An 18088-nucleotide genomic window follows, 5' to 3' on the forward strand; every position below is an offset into this window, starting at 1 on the left:
TTTCTTCACCACAGGAATTCCGTCAGGTGATTTTTTTCATTCCGACGATTCCCACTGAAACGACTGGATTGTGGATATTCATTTCTGCTTTGTTGCTAAGTTACGAATCTCCACCCACTCCAATGTCACATCTGAACCAAGTGGCTTGCTATTGGTCGGCGCTGCAAATGTGAGTGTCAAAATTCACCAAATTTGAACCCAATGTGAAATTCGCCTTTGGAAATGTCTTTGTCACCAGAAGTGCATTGGGCACAATTCTTCCTTTCGCCGATTGCCACTGAAACAACTGGATTGTGGATATTAATTTTGCTTTGTTGGCTTACTGTTGGTCGGTTCTGCGAATTTGAGTGTCAGCTTTCACCAAATTTGAACCCAACTCAAAATTTGCATTAGGAAGTTTCTTCACCACTGAAAAATCACGCCAATTCCCATTGAAATAAATGTGATTTATTCTACTGAGATATAAGTATGCTATTATAAACGTAACAGAATTAAATAATAGCTCCTAAAATTAATTAATTGGTTTTTATGTTGCCATTGTACTAAAACAGTTCTACATTGTACTGTTATTTGTGCTAATTTCTGTTCCCAGTCTGACATGAATCACATGATATGTTGGTGAAAACTGTGAAAATGACTTCACATCTGTGTCACTTCTGCATTTCGCTCAGCCTTTCACTCTGATTTCCCCATCTTTGTCAGCTCAAACTAAAGTGATGTTTTTAGAGCTCGTCCACCAACATTTTCATATTTGTCTCTAAGCAACAGAGTTCACCTTTGTCCTGCTCAGCTGGACTTGACGTAATGTACTTATCGCCATCTATTTTTGCTAAATATTGTGTTGGAGTTAATCCCTGCTGGAAAATCCAGCTTAATCTGATGGCTGTTTTGGAGTGTGGTAGCTGATCTAATCTAGTCATGAGCTGGTAAATCATCTTGGACCAGCAACAGACCTGCTGCATTATGTCACCAAAGTGTAAACGTAAAAACCGCAGGGGCTGAGGGGTCAGTCGGAACAGGAAGTAGTGTTAGACCACTTCCTGAAACATAGGGTGTGTGGTTGCATTTGGTTTCTTGTGTCATTTTTAAAAACTTTATTCTTTCAGAATCCTGACACTCATGATTCCTGGTTCAAGATCTGAACACTCTAAACAATGCTGGGTTGTTTCAATCCAACTTTGGGTCAGATATGGACTAACCCAACTTTTGGGTTAAAATTTTATGTATAAACTTAACCCAACGGTTGGGTTAATCCATATTTGACATATTTGAAACAACCCAGCATTTTTTTTAGGGTGCTTTCACACTAGCACTTTTGGTGCGCACCCGGGTTCGATTGACGTCAGAGTTCGGTTCGTTTGGATGATGTGAACGCGGTCTTCCGAACTCGGGTGCGCACCCGTGAACCGTACCCGAGTCCGCTTAAAAAGGGTGGTCTGGGGTACGGTTCAAGTGAACTCCGGTACGGTTCGCTGCTGATGTGAATGCAATCGTACCAAATCACGGAAGTGAACCGCTATTAATGACGTATTATTTGATAAAAATGTGTGTTTCACTCACTTTCCTGATGAGCGTGACACGCGCTGCAAGCAGAGAGCTGTATATCTCATTTCTGTTCGCCTTCAGAGTTCTTTAGAGCATTTGCAGTAAGGCAGACGTAAGTGCCGTTATGTACTGAAGCTTTGGAAACAAAACCAACGGTTCAAAAGCATAAATATAGAATTGAAGAGAGCAATGCTACGCATTTTGCCGTCTTCTCCTGCGCCGTCGTTACTAAGCAACGGGGTAAACAGCTGCTGGCCTGATGACGCAAACGAACCGCGGTTTGGACCCAAATAATATAATGTGAACACAGTCCAGCGGGGGCAGGGGGAGGGGGAGCAATCGAACTCAGGTTCGGACCAAGCAATCGAACCAAGTGTGAAAGCACCCTTAAGAGTGCAGATTTAGGGAACCGAACCCATTTTCCAGCTCAGATCTACGTTTTCTGCAGAGGAAATCAGGCTTATTTATTTATTTAGATTTTGAAAAATGACATAAAATATGATTATATTATAAATATATGAATAAAACTTTCAAATTAGGAAATTTAGAAATGTTGTTGTCTTGGCAACTAACTGAAATAAAACAAGTTTAATTTGAAGTACTTGCATGACTAGAACCATTACTGAAATAAAGATAATTATAAATACTAAAAACAAAACTAATAAAAATGACAAAAGAACAACAAAGTTACTAAAATTTTAATTAAAATTAAAACTGAAAATATAAAAATAAAAAATCTAATCAAATGTTTTAAATGTTAAAGAGCATTCGGGCGTCACAACATTCTCATATAATTGATGAAAAATGGATTTATTGTTTATTATTTAATCAATCTGCATTTAATATAATTATGTAATAATAACAATTTAATGGCTGATTATTAAAATTCCATACTAAATTGCCTAAAAAAAAAAAAAAAAAAGTGACTCACTAAAATCAGACCTTTTAAACAAGTGAATTTAGCCATTACAACCTCATAACGTAGATCATGAAAATGGACACTCATTTTTCATTATTTAATATAGTATTTAACACATTTTTAATAAGTATTTAATATAATTATTATTATTAACAATTTTGTTAAGACTAATTATTAAAATTACATACGATATTGTTTTAATTGTTTTAAAACATAAATTGCTAAAATCAAACATTTTAAACGCCTATAAACTATAATTAATCATTACAATTATGTTATATGCAGATTATTAAAATTCTATTATGTTTTGTCTAAGTAAAATTAAAACACAAAAAATCACGTTAAATGATTAAGTGACAAATGATAAAGTGAATTAATTTAGGCATTACAGTATTATAAGTGAAAAATAGATATAATTTTTTCATAATTTAATAATTTAAGTTTTTTTATTATTTGAATTCATTTAATTTCTTAATTTAAAGGTGACATATCATGAAAATCTGACTTTTCCAGGTTTTAAGTGCTATAATCAGGTCCCCGGTGCATCTACCAACCAAGGAAACGTGAAAAAGATGAACCCAGTAACTTTGTTTTGGGAAGCCTTTTTCTGCAAGCGTCTGAGAAAACCAGCGCGTCTGATTTCGCTCCCTTGGTGACGTAGCAAAGGGGTCTCATTATAATATTACCGCCCCTTAATCTGTAAACTTCCACCCATGGCTCTGTTATTGTGTTTTCACAAGAGACACCGGTGTACCAGCTCTAATGCCGTGGCGAAAGTTTGAGCAAAACATGCTAACTGTTCTGTGTTTGGCTGCACAGACGAGCACAGAACACTGTTTAGAGTCCCAGCCTCAGAGGAGACAACAGAGCAGTGCATTTATTGATTTATTTACTGTCTATTTCTGCTGCCACACATATCTAAAATAACCCTTCGATTTATTTCCCAGCAGTTTACCTTCACAGACATAACCGACTGTTTTTGTAACTCATGTGTGTTTTTAACATAAACTTGTGTGTGAATGAGAACTTAGTTTAGTACTCGCATGCTGTGACAGCCGCTTTCTGTCCGTGTGCTTCGGATGTGTGCGCTCAGAAAACCATATATATGAAGTTTAAACTCATATGGTTTAAAACGCATGATTTCAGCACGATAAACATGATAATCAGAACCAAAACAGATGTTTTTAACAGGTCCCAGCTGTAATGACGCAGCTCTATTCTGGAAAAGGGGGCGGGGGAGCAGCAGCTCTTTTGCATTTAAAGAGACAGGCCCGAAAAACAGCGTGTTTCTGCTTCCACTCAAAATAGGCATTTTCAAAATGATATAATAAATGATCTGTGGAGTATTTTGAGCTGAAACTTCACAGACACATTCTGGGGACACCAGAGACTTATATTACATATTGTAAAAAGGGGCATAATATGTCTCCTTTAAGTATTTAATATAATTATTTAATAGTAACAATTATGCTTATTTTTTTCTGAATAAACTAAAACCTACAATTAGTTGTTTAAAATGCTACACGTGAATTAAGGCAACACAACATTATAATAACTAAGAAATATAGATATTAATTTTGAGATTGACTTCCATTTGAGAGGGTTTATGATGTTGTTTTGAACACATATTTTAAGTGCGTGTTAGATGACAGGTAGTCTAAATGTGGAAATAGAGGAAGTTAGATTTAAAACAATGATGTAATGTCAGCAGGTGATCCATATATCCTGCATCTTAACACTCAAGAATGCAGTGCTTCTGTGGTCTGGAGTGTTTTTGTGGCCGACTTTGACTCCTCCTCAGTCATGCGCTGGCCTCATGCTCTGCCTGCTTTCATGGCCCAATAACCCATTCTTCAGAAACGGGAAGTGCTTTTCTTGATGTAGCGACACTCGCCTTCAAGCTTTTCGAGTGCCATCTTGATGATTGTGACTAATAAGGCCAAAATGAAACCTTATACCGTGTCTCAAAGTGAAAGTGTCCGATAAAGGTGACAATATTAAGAGCTGAAGATAAGAGCTTTATTTATAAAGACTTGATACTTGTCAGTTTTTCTCTGGCCTTTCCCCAGACTGCTGTTGTTGCAGTGTGTTCCTCCAGCAGAGAGAGCTGTTGGGTGTTTTTTGCCGACTGAAGGAATTCTCTGCTGATTGTTTGTCCGCAGGGTTTCCTGATTGGCGCCCGTCCCGAGAACGCCTGCGTGCCGATCGACCCCCCGCCGCTGCGGGACAACCTCAGCAGCGCCTTCATCGTGCTGATCAAGCGCTTCGACTGTAACTTTGACATCAAGGTAGGTTTCACCGCAGGATGTTTTTTGCCAAATGATGTGTTTGGCATAAACACAGCTGATTTCCCGCTCACAGATCTCACAGGAGACGTGGGAAACACTGTTTATACATGCAGCGTAACGTGTCAGAACGGCCTCCTCAACACTTGCCAGCACATGAACTCATCAGGCCATTGATTTCATGATTGTTCTTCAGCATGGGAAAGATCTCTATCAGAGTGAAACTACTGATGCAAAACAAAGCCAGCTGTATGTCCACAGTATAAATAACAACTTTGATTGCATGCAGGCATTTTGGTGACACTTTATTTTACCTAAGAAAGGCCTGGGTAGTGTCAGGTAACTACATGGTTTACGGGTATGTTCAGGGTTAGTACCTAGTTAGTGTTACCCAGTTATTGTAATTATTATAACAAGTACATAGCATGTACACACGGAACAGGACTGTAAAAGTGCTACCAATATTTTAGTATTATGTATGTACCATTATAGAATTTATGAATATATTGAAATAGGTTTTATTTTTTTCGATTTTCATTTTAATTTTAGTTTTTATTATTATTAATATTTTTAAATACTTTCATTTATCTTTTAATTTATTTAAATTATTCAAATTTCAGGTATCGTTTCTCATGGTTGTTTACATTTTTTAAGTTAAAGTCCTTCATGTAATATTTATGTTTCATTTTATTTCAGCTTTATTTCAATTAATTATTATTATGATTTTTTTTTTTGTAGATTTGGTTTTAGTCGGTTATTTTAGTTAACTAAAACAAAACATTTCAATAAAAATAATGTTACTTAAAATGAAATAAAATGAATGTTAACAAATAAAATAAACTATATTTTATTTAAAATTTAAAAAACTTAGTTTATTAAACTTACTTATTCAACTTATTTGAAACCTTATTTCAGCTAGTTGCAAGGCAATATTTCCTTTTTTTTGTTTAGTTTAACTTGAAGTATTAAAATAACTAAAACTAAATTGAAAAAAATACAAATAAATAAACATGCATAAAAACTAGACATAAAAAATGCAACAAAATTATAAAAAATTTAAGTGAAAGCAGAAAATAAAAAAATAAAATCTGTTTCAGAATATTAGCGAAAACTTAGTTTGTCAATGATACTAAAATTACACTGGTTTTAGAATAAATACTTTAACACAGTATATATTACAGTTTAGTTACTTTTGCGGGAAGTTCAATGAAAATATTTTACATTTACATTATGCATTTGGCAGACACTTTTATCCAAAGCGACTTACAAAGAGAAACAAAGCTTTTAATATTAATAATATGAATAAGCATAAGAATAGCTATTTTTAAATAATCAAGTTTTTAAATAATCAAGTTTTATAATATAAAGGAGAGGCATTTTTATTTTTGTTGTGATATTCTAGTTTCTTGGCAATGCTTGATAAAGCACTTTGTCCCATCATGCTTTTGCTCAGGTAGATGCCTGACTCTATGTGTGTGTGCGTGTGTGTGCGTGCGTGTGTGCGTGCGTGTGTGTGAGTGTGAGTGTGAGTGTGAGAGTGTGTGTGTGTTTGTGTGAGTGTGAGAGAGTGTGTGTGAGAGAGCGTGAGTGTTTGTGTGAGTGTGTTTGTGTGTGTGAGAGTGTGTGTTTGTGAGTGTGTTTGTGTGTGCGCGCATGTGTGCGCGCGTGTGTGAGTGTGAGGGTGTGTGTGTGTGTTTGTGTGTGTGTGTGAGTGTGTGAGTGTGTGAGTGTGTGTGTGTGTGAGTGTGTGAGAGTGTGTGTGAGTGTGAGGGTGTGTGTGTGTGTTTGTGTGTGTGTGTGAGTGTGTGAGAGTGTGTGTGAGTGTGAGGGTGTGTGTGTGTGTTTGTGTGTGTGTGTGAGTGTGTGAGAGTGTGTGTGAGTGTGAGGGTGTGTGTGTGTGTTTGTGTGTGTGTGTGAGTGTGTGAGAGTGTGTGTGAGTGTGAGGGTGTGTGTGTGTGTTTGTGTGTGTGTGTGAGTGTGTGAGAGTGTGTGTGAGTGTGAGGGTGTGTGTGTGTGTTTGTGTGTGTGTGTGAGTGTGTGAGAGTGTGTGTGAGTGTGAGGGTGTGTGTGTGTGTTTGTGTGTGTGTGTGAGTGTGTGAGAGTGTGTGTGAGTGTGAGGGTGTGTGTGTGTGTTTGTGTGTGTGTGTGAGTGTGTGAGAGTGTGTGTGAGTGTGAGGGTGTGTGTGTGTGTTTGTGTGTGTGTGTGAGTGTGTGAGTGTGTGAGTGTGTGTGTGTGTGTGTGTGTGAGTCACTCCACTCACACCTGATGTTGGTCATTATCACTGAGGTGAAGCAGAGTTTCTCCTCTTCCTGTGGGGCGGCAGAGTTTTTTTTAATGGTTGCACCACATGATATTATTCATATGAGATTGAAAACTTTTTGTTGTAAAGTAAATCATAACAGTAAATCGTGTACAGTAAATGAAAATATTTCAAAACCATATGAAACCGACATGAATACATATATATTTCTAATACACTTCTGATATGATGCATTGCACCAGAATTGCATAAAACATGCAGCGGAGACACGCGCTCATGTGTTCTGCTGCGGGACAATGCTGTGATTCACAAACCTCGGCCCCTGTGCTGCTAATAACCAACGCTGTATTTATGAATTCTGACAGAGAATTACTTGGAATGTCAGGATGACTTTGTGAAGGCCAAAGTAGAGAAACCAACCTTCAGCTTTCTTAAAGGAATAGTTCACCCAAAAATGAGAATTTGCTAAAAATTTACTTGCAATCAGGCCATCCAAGATGTAGATGAGTAGATTTGGAGAAATGTAGCATTGCATGACTTGCTCAGCAATGGATGCTCTGCAGTGAATGGAAGTACAAAAGCACGGATTTAACTACTGTACACATGCCTTTTCCTTCTCAACTGTTTACGTTATTCATCCATGCACAAAAAAGCGGAAGAGAGCTGAATTTAGTATTCACGCAGTGTAGACGCGGCTGTCTGTGTGCGTGCGCGCGCTTCAGATGTGTGCGCAGAAAACTTCTCACACAGTGCTCGACTGTTCCGCAAACAATCCCGAGCATCTTTTATGCTCATCTTGTGCCTTCGGGCAGTCCTTATATCGAATCCTGATACGTGAGTTTTAACGAGAATGCACACGTTGGCGGTGATGCTTAGGCGGACATTTTGTGAAAATGTGGACAGTGCCAAATTAAAGGTGCCTATTTATACTACATATATCGATATTTTACGCGTGGCATCGATGCATCGTATCGTCAGACATCGTATCGATGTATCGATCCATATCGATGAATCGTTACACCTCTACTAGACAGGTGGTGCTGGGGAGGAGGAGGGTTAAATGAAACTTGCGGTTTTCATTCCTTTATTTATTTGGAGTGAACTATTCCTTAAAAAAGGGCATACATTCAAAATAAATATTATTTTACATTTTTCAAAACACACTCATAATTATTTCGTTTTTTTGCAGTGGATATTCTGAAGCAGATAGACATTCCTTCAGTGTTTATTGGTGAAGAAGCGGCCAACTCTCTCAAAGAGGATTACATCTATGGGAAAGGGTGAGGGCTCTGATTTCACTGCTGAATACTTCACTGTTCAGATGGTTACTTAACAGAAACATCTGATGCATTCAGCTGCGCTGGCGCTGCAAGAGTCATATGACACTGTATAAAGTCTGCTGTTCACACAAAGTCTGAAAAAATAAAATATTCACAAACCGTTTTTCACACCAACATTACTGACTTAAATTAAAATGTTGATTTATTAATTATATATAATAAAATATATATGTATTTAATACAAATAATACATACATGAGTTTTAAGTATTAAAGTCTGTTTATAAGTCCTGTCGTATAAAAGCAGCATCACACTCACAGGCTTGCTTCGTGTTTTCAGTGGTCATGTGATTCTCATGCCGGACTTCAGTTTGCCTCTGGAATATTATCTGATCCCATTCCTCATCATTGTTGGAATCTGCCTCATCCTCATTGTAGTTTTCATGGTGAGTCATGATTGTGTGTCATTTAAAAAAATATGAGCAAACAACCAAATATATTAGCCTTGACTGAGTTGTTTACATCTTTTCAATCTCAGATCACAAAGTTTGTTCAGGACAGACATAGAGCCAGGAGAAGTCGCTTACGCAAGGACCAGCTGAAGAAACTTCCAATTCACAAGTATAAGAAAGGTAAGACACATCTTCAATAAGATCTGACACTTGGAATATATTGTGGTTCAGCATTCAAATACTTAAAATATATCAAGGTAAGACACGTCTTCAATAAGATCTGACACTTGGAATATATTGTGGTTCAGGATTCAAATACTTAAAATATATCATACGAAAAGTTTAAGATTTTAATTTTATTTTTTTGAAGAACAATTAATACTTTTATTCAGCAAGAACTCATTAAATTAGTCATAAGTGAAAGAAAAAAAAAGATTTAAAATAAATGCTATTCTTCTGACCTTTCTATCCAACAAAGGATCCTGGGAAAAAATATCAGTTTCCACAAAAATATGAAGTACACTGCAAAAAATGGCTTATCTTACTTAGTATTTTTGTCTTGTTTCTAGTCAAAATATCTTAAAATTCTTAAATCAAGATACTTTTACTAGATAAGCCAAATGACTTAAGATATGTAGTCTTGTTTCCAGGGGGAAAAAAACTAGAAACAAGACAAAAATACTAAATAAGATAAGCCATTTTTTGTGGTGTAGCTCAACTGTTTTCAATGATTTCTGAAGGACCATGTGACACAAGACTGGAGTAATGATGCTGAAAATTCAGCTTTGATCACAGCAATCAATTACATTTTACAATGTCAGTTGTAAAATGTCAATGTTTATTGAACTTAAATGTCAAAGACCCCAATCAAATTCACTTAAAATGGCCATCTGATTTGTGTCTTGTGGGAAAATTCATTGTTTTTGTATGCGTTTCCACTTATTACTTAGTTCCTGTATGTACCAGAAATATTGCAGCACTATATACTTTGGATATATTTTTGAATTCCCCTCCCGCGCCGGAGATCTCGGCGTTTCCACCTCCTCATAGTGAATCATCAAGCCATTTTACAACCAAATCAACACCGTGACCATTGACCATTCACTGTGTGCCTGCATGAATGAGCATCCTGTTCAGCTCGCTCATAGTGCCAGCATTAGAAATGCGTTCGGCTGTGAATGTGAAAGCAGACGTTCCTCCTTAAGAAGGTGTCAGACGTCACTTTCACCGAGTATAAGGAAAGTGTGCGGTCTGGTTACAGACACCTGTGTTCACGTATCCTCTTTCAAACATTAAACCGATGAAAGGTGTACAGCGGGCCGTCGGCAGCAGAACGTGTCCAATTCGTCTTTTACGCTTCAGATATTCAGAGCAAATGAGAGTCATATCAGCGTGAAGGTCATTTGTAATTGTTTCCATCGTACATATTTACCAGACGACATATGGATCATTTATCAGCAACAAGTAAATGCTACCAGGACGCATACTTAAAATTGGTTCAGAAATGGGCTTTATTTTCTTTATGCAAAACATGTGGACATGAGCGAGGCAGCTATAGTGGAGAATAGGGCTGTCAGGATATCAAAATTTCACTACAAGATTATCCTGGCCAATAGAATTCATGATAACTATATTATCGCAACATCTATAGAAATTTTGAAGAAAAAAAAGAATGCTATTAGTGAAATTCATAACTACGTTTGTAATTTATGACCGTAACTGTTCAAACGCTTCAAAAGAACTGTTAATCAGCACTTCCTGCAGACTGAGGTGTGTAAATGTCAATTCATACCAAGAACGATAACTATAACGATAATTATAACGATTAGCATCCACACCAATGCACAGTAACGTTTTGTTTATTATAAGTGTGCACTGCAGTTTTGTCGTCTGCTGCTTTAAAGCCCCGTTCACACTAAACGATTACCGTTAACAGTGTTATTGTGCGTTGGTGTGGACGCTAATATAGTTTATTATAAGCACGCACTGCAGTTTTGTCATCTGCCGCTTTAAATGCTCAAGCTCTTTAAAGCAGGATGGATTCTGATTCTTTAAATTTATAATAATATTTCACAATATTATTGATTTTCCTGTATTACTGATTAAATCAATGCAGCCTTGGTAAGCAGAAGAGACTTCTTTCAGAAACATTAAAAAAAAACAACCCCGGAGCTTAGACAGTAGTGTAAAATGATTGCAAAGATTTTTATTCACTATTTGTTTGACCATTAAATTGTCCCGGCTCACCAGAATGAGAGATTTTAATAGTTCTAGAATCTGATTTAAACATCATTAACAAGATTTAACATGTTTGATTCGTGTCCGCAAATCAGTTATTTTAGACGGTCCATTTTAAATTCATTTAGCTACAATCAATTCATAGTTCCTCTGGAAACTATGAAAAGCCTTTTCAAAGCAAATACATAAATACTGAAATATATATATATATATATATATATATATATATCATGCTCATGTTTAACATTCCATGTTTGCCACGTTATGTGCTCTATATGTACAGTATTTGTGATGATCGATTTGTGATTATTTAGATAAAATAAAATCAAACATTGTTTAAATAGAAGCCTAAATTATTAAGTGATCATATTTCTTCACATGACTTGGATTGAACAGCTTGAATTCATATGGGTTAATTTTACAACACCTTTTAGTTAACACTTTTAAGTTTTGGTTACCTGGACTTTCAGTGGAGTGAAAGAAACCTCTCAGGATTCATTGAAAAAAAAAACATCTTAATTTGTGTTTTGAAGATTAGCCAAAGTCTTATGGTTTTGGAATGACATGAGGATGAGTAAATGAGCTCTTTAAAGCAGGATGGATTCTGATTGGCTGTCAGTGTTTTAATCGTTCATCTGCTGGAAAAATCGTTCTGAACATATCGTTCCTCTGTCGTTATCGTTATAATTGTGATGTGTCTTTGTTCATATAGAATTAATTTTAAAAACTTTATAGTTATCATTAAGTGTGAACGGACACCCTTCTTTTTTACGGAATATAAAAAAAACTCGCACATTGGCTAGCAAAGTTTTTTTCGGCTGCGAAAGTCTCTTGCTTTCATCTTTAATCTTATCTGACGTGTATTTTTTGTGACCGTAATAGATATTGCATCGTCTTTCATTTTTGTTACGATGGGTGGCATCAGAGATAAGGTGCAATAGCGCCACCTACTGTGTTGGAGTGATAATATTTTCATCTGCTATTATTGTTTAATGTGTAGTATTAACACAGTATCAGTATTTAATTTTTTATATATCAGTTACCCTTATATTGTGACACCCCGAGTGGAGAACTTAGATATTACATTTGTCTTTACATATTTTATTAATATTATTTACATAGTATATAACATGTTTATTAATTGTGGTGCTAGTTGGAGATCTAAATAAAGCACAACCCAAACTAATTTTGGAGTTTAATCATATTTAATTTACTACATAAAAAGTGATCATATGATACTAGTTTACAATTGACTAAATACTGTACAACACTACATACAGTCTACTATTCATCGGTACACGTTTTGCAACGATAATTGTTTCAATCAGTAGTTGTCACGTCACGTGACCTTATCACTGAAGTGCATTGCATTGTGGGATACAGTATTCTATCCAGTAGGCTCTGTTGTATACTGGACATTTTCACAAATAACACACATTTTCACTTCACTCCTGTGGCCTCATGGGATAGTAAAGTGTCTGTCAGATGTGCACTGAAGAATCTCAGCACAAGTAGTAGGTCATCCTGTGAATTCAGACATACTACTCTGTTCACACACTGTTTGGCGCCTACTGTCCAGTAGGGACCTATGCGTATTTAAATACACCCATTCTTTGCAAATATACTAAATACTGCATGAATTGCAGCACATTATTTACATTTTCATAAATCAGCCAGGACATTTTTAATTTTCAGAATATTAGCAAATCAGCATTTAGAGGAAAAGCCTTTTTTTTTTTTTTTTTTGAGCTGATGGTGCAACTTACTCCAAAGCATGTATATGGTGAGTCCTTTCTAAATATATGTTAGAAAACCTGCCGTTTGCTAGATTAACCCACTGACACATCTTACCCCATAACATATTTAACACAAGCAGTTGTTTCAGCTGCATTGACATTACAGAGGCTTTTGAATCCCAGTCCAGCAAACGTGTGCGTTTCACCCTGATGTTTACCTGCTCTGCTTCCCGCTCATGGCCTCTGCTGACTCGTTGGTTTTCTTCATCCGGCCGCTGTGCTGATTCATCTGTTCTGCCGGCCGCTGCAGTCTGCCTCACTGACCAGGCGAGAGAGCAGCGGGGACAGTGAGCTGGACCGCAGACTCAGAACAAACAGCTGCTGTCACCGCCGTTATACGACACACACCAGAAAACATCGCTGCAGGCTGATAGAAACATCTCAGGGATTCAGCCCTTGAGATTTAAACTCTTATATATAGACGTCTCATACTATTTATAAAACGGATAGTTCCGGTCCTTGATTCCGATTGGCTGAGCCACGTTCGAAGCTGTTGTAAATTACTCTACAAACATACACCTTTGTTTACTTCTGTGTGTTGCTCGGCAACCACTTTGTTGGAACCACAACTGTTTCTGAGGAGCTACATTGTTTTAATGTTTTTATTAATATCATTACACTTTATTTGCTCTGTTTTATTCTGTGAAACCTTACTACGTATATCGAATAACCGTTTTATAAAAGCAATAAGCCCCGTGAAGCTGTGGTTTACAGTGAATTTATAACAGCTAAGGGGCGTTAGGCACGACGCGGAGCGGAGTTTATTGCTTTATTCTAACTATGTAACGGAGAGCATTTCAATATATCACCTTTGAGAGCTATATCATATAAAAATACTGTTATAACTAATTTATTAAAATAATATTTTTAAAGATTCTTTGTTATTATTATATATATTTTTTTTAAGTTAGAGGAAACATTTTTTTTCCATATAAACAATGTTGTTGAGTAGAGATACAAAATGCTTAAGCAAGAAATGAAACGGTAAGATATTTTTAATATCAGTATTAAACATTGAAAACAAGTTTAAAATATTACATGTTTTGCATATTCTTTCACAAATTAAAAAAGTAAAATAATTTAAATATTAATTTTCGTTCATATAAATTTGTATAATACATATTTGAATTGATGAATCAGACTTATAAATCTGTGAATCAGGCGCGCAAACTCTGTGCAAATATATCACGAATATCGAATATGTCTAACAAATTAGCAAATTCAAAAAAACTTTGTGAATTGTTAGTCTACTTGAAGTGATCTTCAGGAAACTTAATGGTGGGTAAAAAAAAAACTTTATAGTAAAATCTCAAAAAAACAAACAAATAAAAATATTACTTACAATGTTGGTTTATTTTCTATTGCCAAAAGGTCATTGCAAATATATTACGAATATTGAATATGTGTAATGAATTAGCAAATTCAAAAACAAATCATTAGTCTTACTTGACGTGATCTTGAGAACTTAATGGGAAGAAAACTAATAGTAAAATCTCAACAAAAACAATACCCTCAATGTTGATTCATTTTCTATTGCCAAAAAATCTGTGCAAATATATCACGAATATTTGCAAAATCAAAACATCACTGCGAATCACTATTTCAAGTCTACTTGATGTGATCTTGAGGAACATTAATGGTGGGGGGAAAACACGTAATATAATAAAATTGTTAAAAAAAAATTTAAATTTTGGTTAATTTTCTATTGCCAAAAAAAATGTAGTGCAAATATATCATGAAAATTGGATACATCTACTGAATTTGCAAATTCAAAATCTTCTTGACATGATCTTGAGGAAACTTAAATCATGGGGGAAAAAAACAACGAATATAGTAAAATCTCAACAAATAAATAAATAAAGCTTATCATACAATGTTGGTAAATGTTCTATTGCCAAAGAATTTGTGCAAATATATCATGAATATTGGATACGTCTACTACGATCATTGCGAATCGCTAGTCTACTTAATGTGATCATGAGGATACTTGATCATGAGGGAAAAACGATGATTATAGTCAAATCTGAAGAAGAAAAAACATGATACAATTTTGGTTCGTTTTCTATTGCCAAAAAAATCAGCGCAAATATATTACTAATATTGGATAGCAGTTTAAACATGGTAATGGTAAACTATATTATGAAGTGCCTTCCAAACATGTAACCCAGTAGATACAGGCTTTTCCTTAAACCAATAATATCACCAGTTCAGAACGAATGAAGAATTTGGTCCAAAAGGTCATTGGCTTCACAAAGAGTTGAGTTGTTTCTGTTGCAAACGACCAGACCTGCCGTCTCTGTGAACTCTTCAACCAAACATTGAGTCGGAGGCATCCTGCAGTGACGGATACGAGCTTCTCCATGTATGGTCACATGCAGCCACGGCCGTTTGTGTTCGTTTACCGCTTATATAAACACCGAGCATCAGCGGAGCGGCTCCTTCATTGGTGGAAAGAAACCTGAAAAAAGCCTGAGGAATTTAAAGGGAGGGCAGGACGAATTCCTGGACTTATTGAGCCTGGAATGCTTTCCTTCATCCCCGAAACCCAGAAGCTGCACGCTTCTCAATCAAGTGCTGCAAGTGTGAAAATCAGAAAGCCTTCTATCAAAGACATTGATGTAAAATGAGGTAAAACTGTAATTTATATACCTGTACAGTTCATTATTTCTTCGTTCCTCCCAGGTGATTCGTACGATGTGTGTGCCATTTGTTTGGATGAGTATGAGGAGGGCGACAAGCTGCGGGTTCTTCCCTGCTCACACGGTGAGTTTCTGTCTCGTTCTGGCGCTTGATCAGCAAATGATACAACTGGGGAATTCATTTGCAGCTTGAAACATTTCGCCGTTAAATCAGTGAAATGTTTCAGATTCAAAACAAGTGCTATCAACAGTGTCTGTGTTGCTTACAACCAAAGAAAATCATGTAAAAAATATTGTAAGCTACTATCAGCACTTTTTTTTTTTTCTTTTTTTTTTATATGAACAAAAGTATAAGTTATTTAACTAAATTATTTTCTGTGATGCTAAGGAAGCATTTAACCAAGAGCATTTGTTGCAAATGTAACCACATGACTAAATAAATAAGTAAAATTAGTAAAAAAAATAAATACATAAAATAAAGGCATCGTAAAAACCTTCCATGTCAGTTTATGTGACAAAAAAAAAAAATCCTAAAAAAAAATGTATTAAAAATACTTTATCAAAATCAACCCTGGGACACATATATATACAGTATATACACACATATACATATATATATTAGTGCTATCAAACGATTAATTGCATCCAAAATAAAAGTTTTTGTTTACATAATATATGTGTGTTCTGTGTATATTTATTATGTATATATAAATACACAAACATGCATGTATATATTTCAGAAGAATGTTGTTTATATATTAAATATATATATTTTTAAATATAAATTATATGAATATATACACATGCAAATATTTTCAAAATATATACTGAATGTGTGTGTATTTATATATACATGATAAATATACACAGTACACACACATATATTAGGCATGGTAGGGATTTTTATAAATTTGAAGAAAAAACAACTCATGACATTAAAGTGTAGAATAATAATTGGATCAATATATATATTAAATCAAATTATCAATATTTCTTTAAAAAATACATTTATATATATATATATATATATATGGCGATAATGTCTTTTTAATTAATTTTAGTTAGTGGAATTGAAGTGAATTACTAATACATTTAAATAATTACCATTTAATAAACCAGCTTTGTCAGGATGTGTGGCATTAATTCTCTCTGCACCAATCATCAGCCTATCACAGCAAGTGTGTCGACCCATGGCTGACCAAAACCAAGAAGACCTGCCCCGTGTGCAAGCAGAAGGTCGTGCCGGCTGACGGCGACTCTGAGTCCGAGTCTGGTGACAGCGGCGGCGAGGAGAACGAAGTGTCGGAAAACACGCCCCTGCTGCGATCTCTGGCCTCCACCGGCGCCCATTCCTTCGGCACCATGTCCGGCTCGCTGTCCCGTCCCGACGCCGAGTCCTTGGACTACGACGAGCGCAGCAACACCACCGACAGCGAGGAGGAGGCTACCGTGGAGACTGTGGTGGTACAGCTGCAGCAGGGCTGTCCCGACAACATGGAGGCCAGCGCTTGAGACGTTAGCGACGCCAACTCGAACTCTCAGTGGAGATTCCAAAACATTTCAGCGTCACTTACAAGTTACCATTGAAAAATGTTTAACATTCACCACGTGCAGCGATACTATGCAGCGAAATTTTATAAATCATGGTTTCCCCCCCAAAAGAAGTGCGAAAATGCGTGAATTTTGCCAACCTGGTGAAACGTCACCTTAGCGCTTGCTGCCAAACTCATCTCAGATGTGCATCCGATCACGACCAACTGCATGGTTTATACGACACGATAAGACTTTATTAGCGACACTGACGTCACCGTTTTAGTTTGATCATTAACAGCGGAGCCGCTCCAAACACCAGTCACTCAGACGTGATCTTGGAAGTGTAGTTAGGTATAACACATCATTTATATACTGTAAGTAGGAAATAAGTTGGGTAAGTAGGAGTTGAAGGGTTTTTTTGCTAACACAATGTGATCTGTTACTGATGTCTGATTGCCTTTAAATGTTGCTTTACTGTAAATACACCTTTCACTCACCCTTGTTTCTAAGTAGTCTACATTCATTTCTCTTTTCTGAATAAAATACTACACCTTTTACTGTTTGTGTGTCAGTTTGTCATCCAGCGGTTTGGAAAGCAGCACATGGTTTTAAGATTTTATTACATTTTAGAAACACAATATAAACATAAGTGCACCTAGATGAAATGTTTGTGCAAATCTGTGTGTAAATATTCCAAATTTTGAAAAAAAAGCAATTTTTTTGTACATCATGAGCATGTTGTTTCCCTCTTTTTAATTTGACACCCTAAAGCCTAAATTTACAGTAATGTTTGAGACACTTTACAATAAGGTTCCATTTGTTAACATTAGTTAACTACATTAGTTAACATGAACTAATAATGAAAAATACTTGTAAAGCATTTATTAATCTCTGTTCATAGTAACTGCAACATTTACTATTATGTTATTAAAATCCAAAGTTTTATCTGTTAATATTATTTAATGGACCTGAGCTAACAATGAACAGTTGTATTCTTCTTATGTTATACTGTAACATTATACATAATATACTATAACAAATGTATTGTTCATTGTTAATGTTAGTTAATGCATTAATCAACATTAACTAATGAACCTTATAGTAAAGTGTTTTCAAAGTTTTTAAATTTACCGGAAATTCT

The 18088-nt window shown here is 35.8% G+C and overlaps 1 protein-coding gene across 1 annotated transcript in view; it reads left to right on the forward strand.

Moving 5' to 3' along the window:
• Window positions 1-17519, forward strand: part of rnf13 (ring finger protein 13) — a 23940-nt gene extending 6421 nt beyond the window's left edge. The window contains exons 4-11 of the mRNA XM_016474461.1: window positions 4627-4752; window positions 4826-4839; window positions 4946-4998; window positions 8200-8290; window positions 8630-8735; window positions 8828-8921; window positions 15458-15538; window positions 16580-17519. Of these exons, the coding sequence (XP_016329947.1) occupies window positions 4627-4752; window positions 4826-4839; window positions 4946-4998; window positions 8200-8290; window positions 8630-8735; window positions 8828-8921; window positions 15458-15538; window positions 16580-16926 (912 nt within the window). The 3' untranslated portion in view covers window positions 16927-17519. The remainder of the gene's footprint in view (window positions 1-4626; window positions 4753-4825; window positions 4840-4945; window positions 4999-8199; window positions 8291-8629; window positions 8736-8827; window positions 8922-15457; window positions 15539-16579) is intronic.
• The last annotated feature ends 569 nt before the right edge of the window (window positions 17520-18088 follow it).

The sequence above is a fragment of the Sinocyclocheilus anshuiensis genome, unplaced genomic scaffold (genome assembly GCF_001515605.1).
Source record: "Sinocyclocheilus anshuiensis isolate Anshui unplaced genomic scaffold, SAMN03320099.WGS_v1.1 scaffold2020, whole genome shotgun sequence".
In the NCBI taxonomy this organism is placed as follows: domain Eukaryota; kingdom Metazoa; phylum Chordata; class Actinopteri; order Cypriniformes; family Cyprinidae; genus Sinocyclocheilus; species Sinocyclocheilus anshuiensis.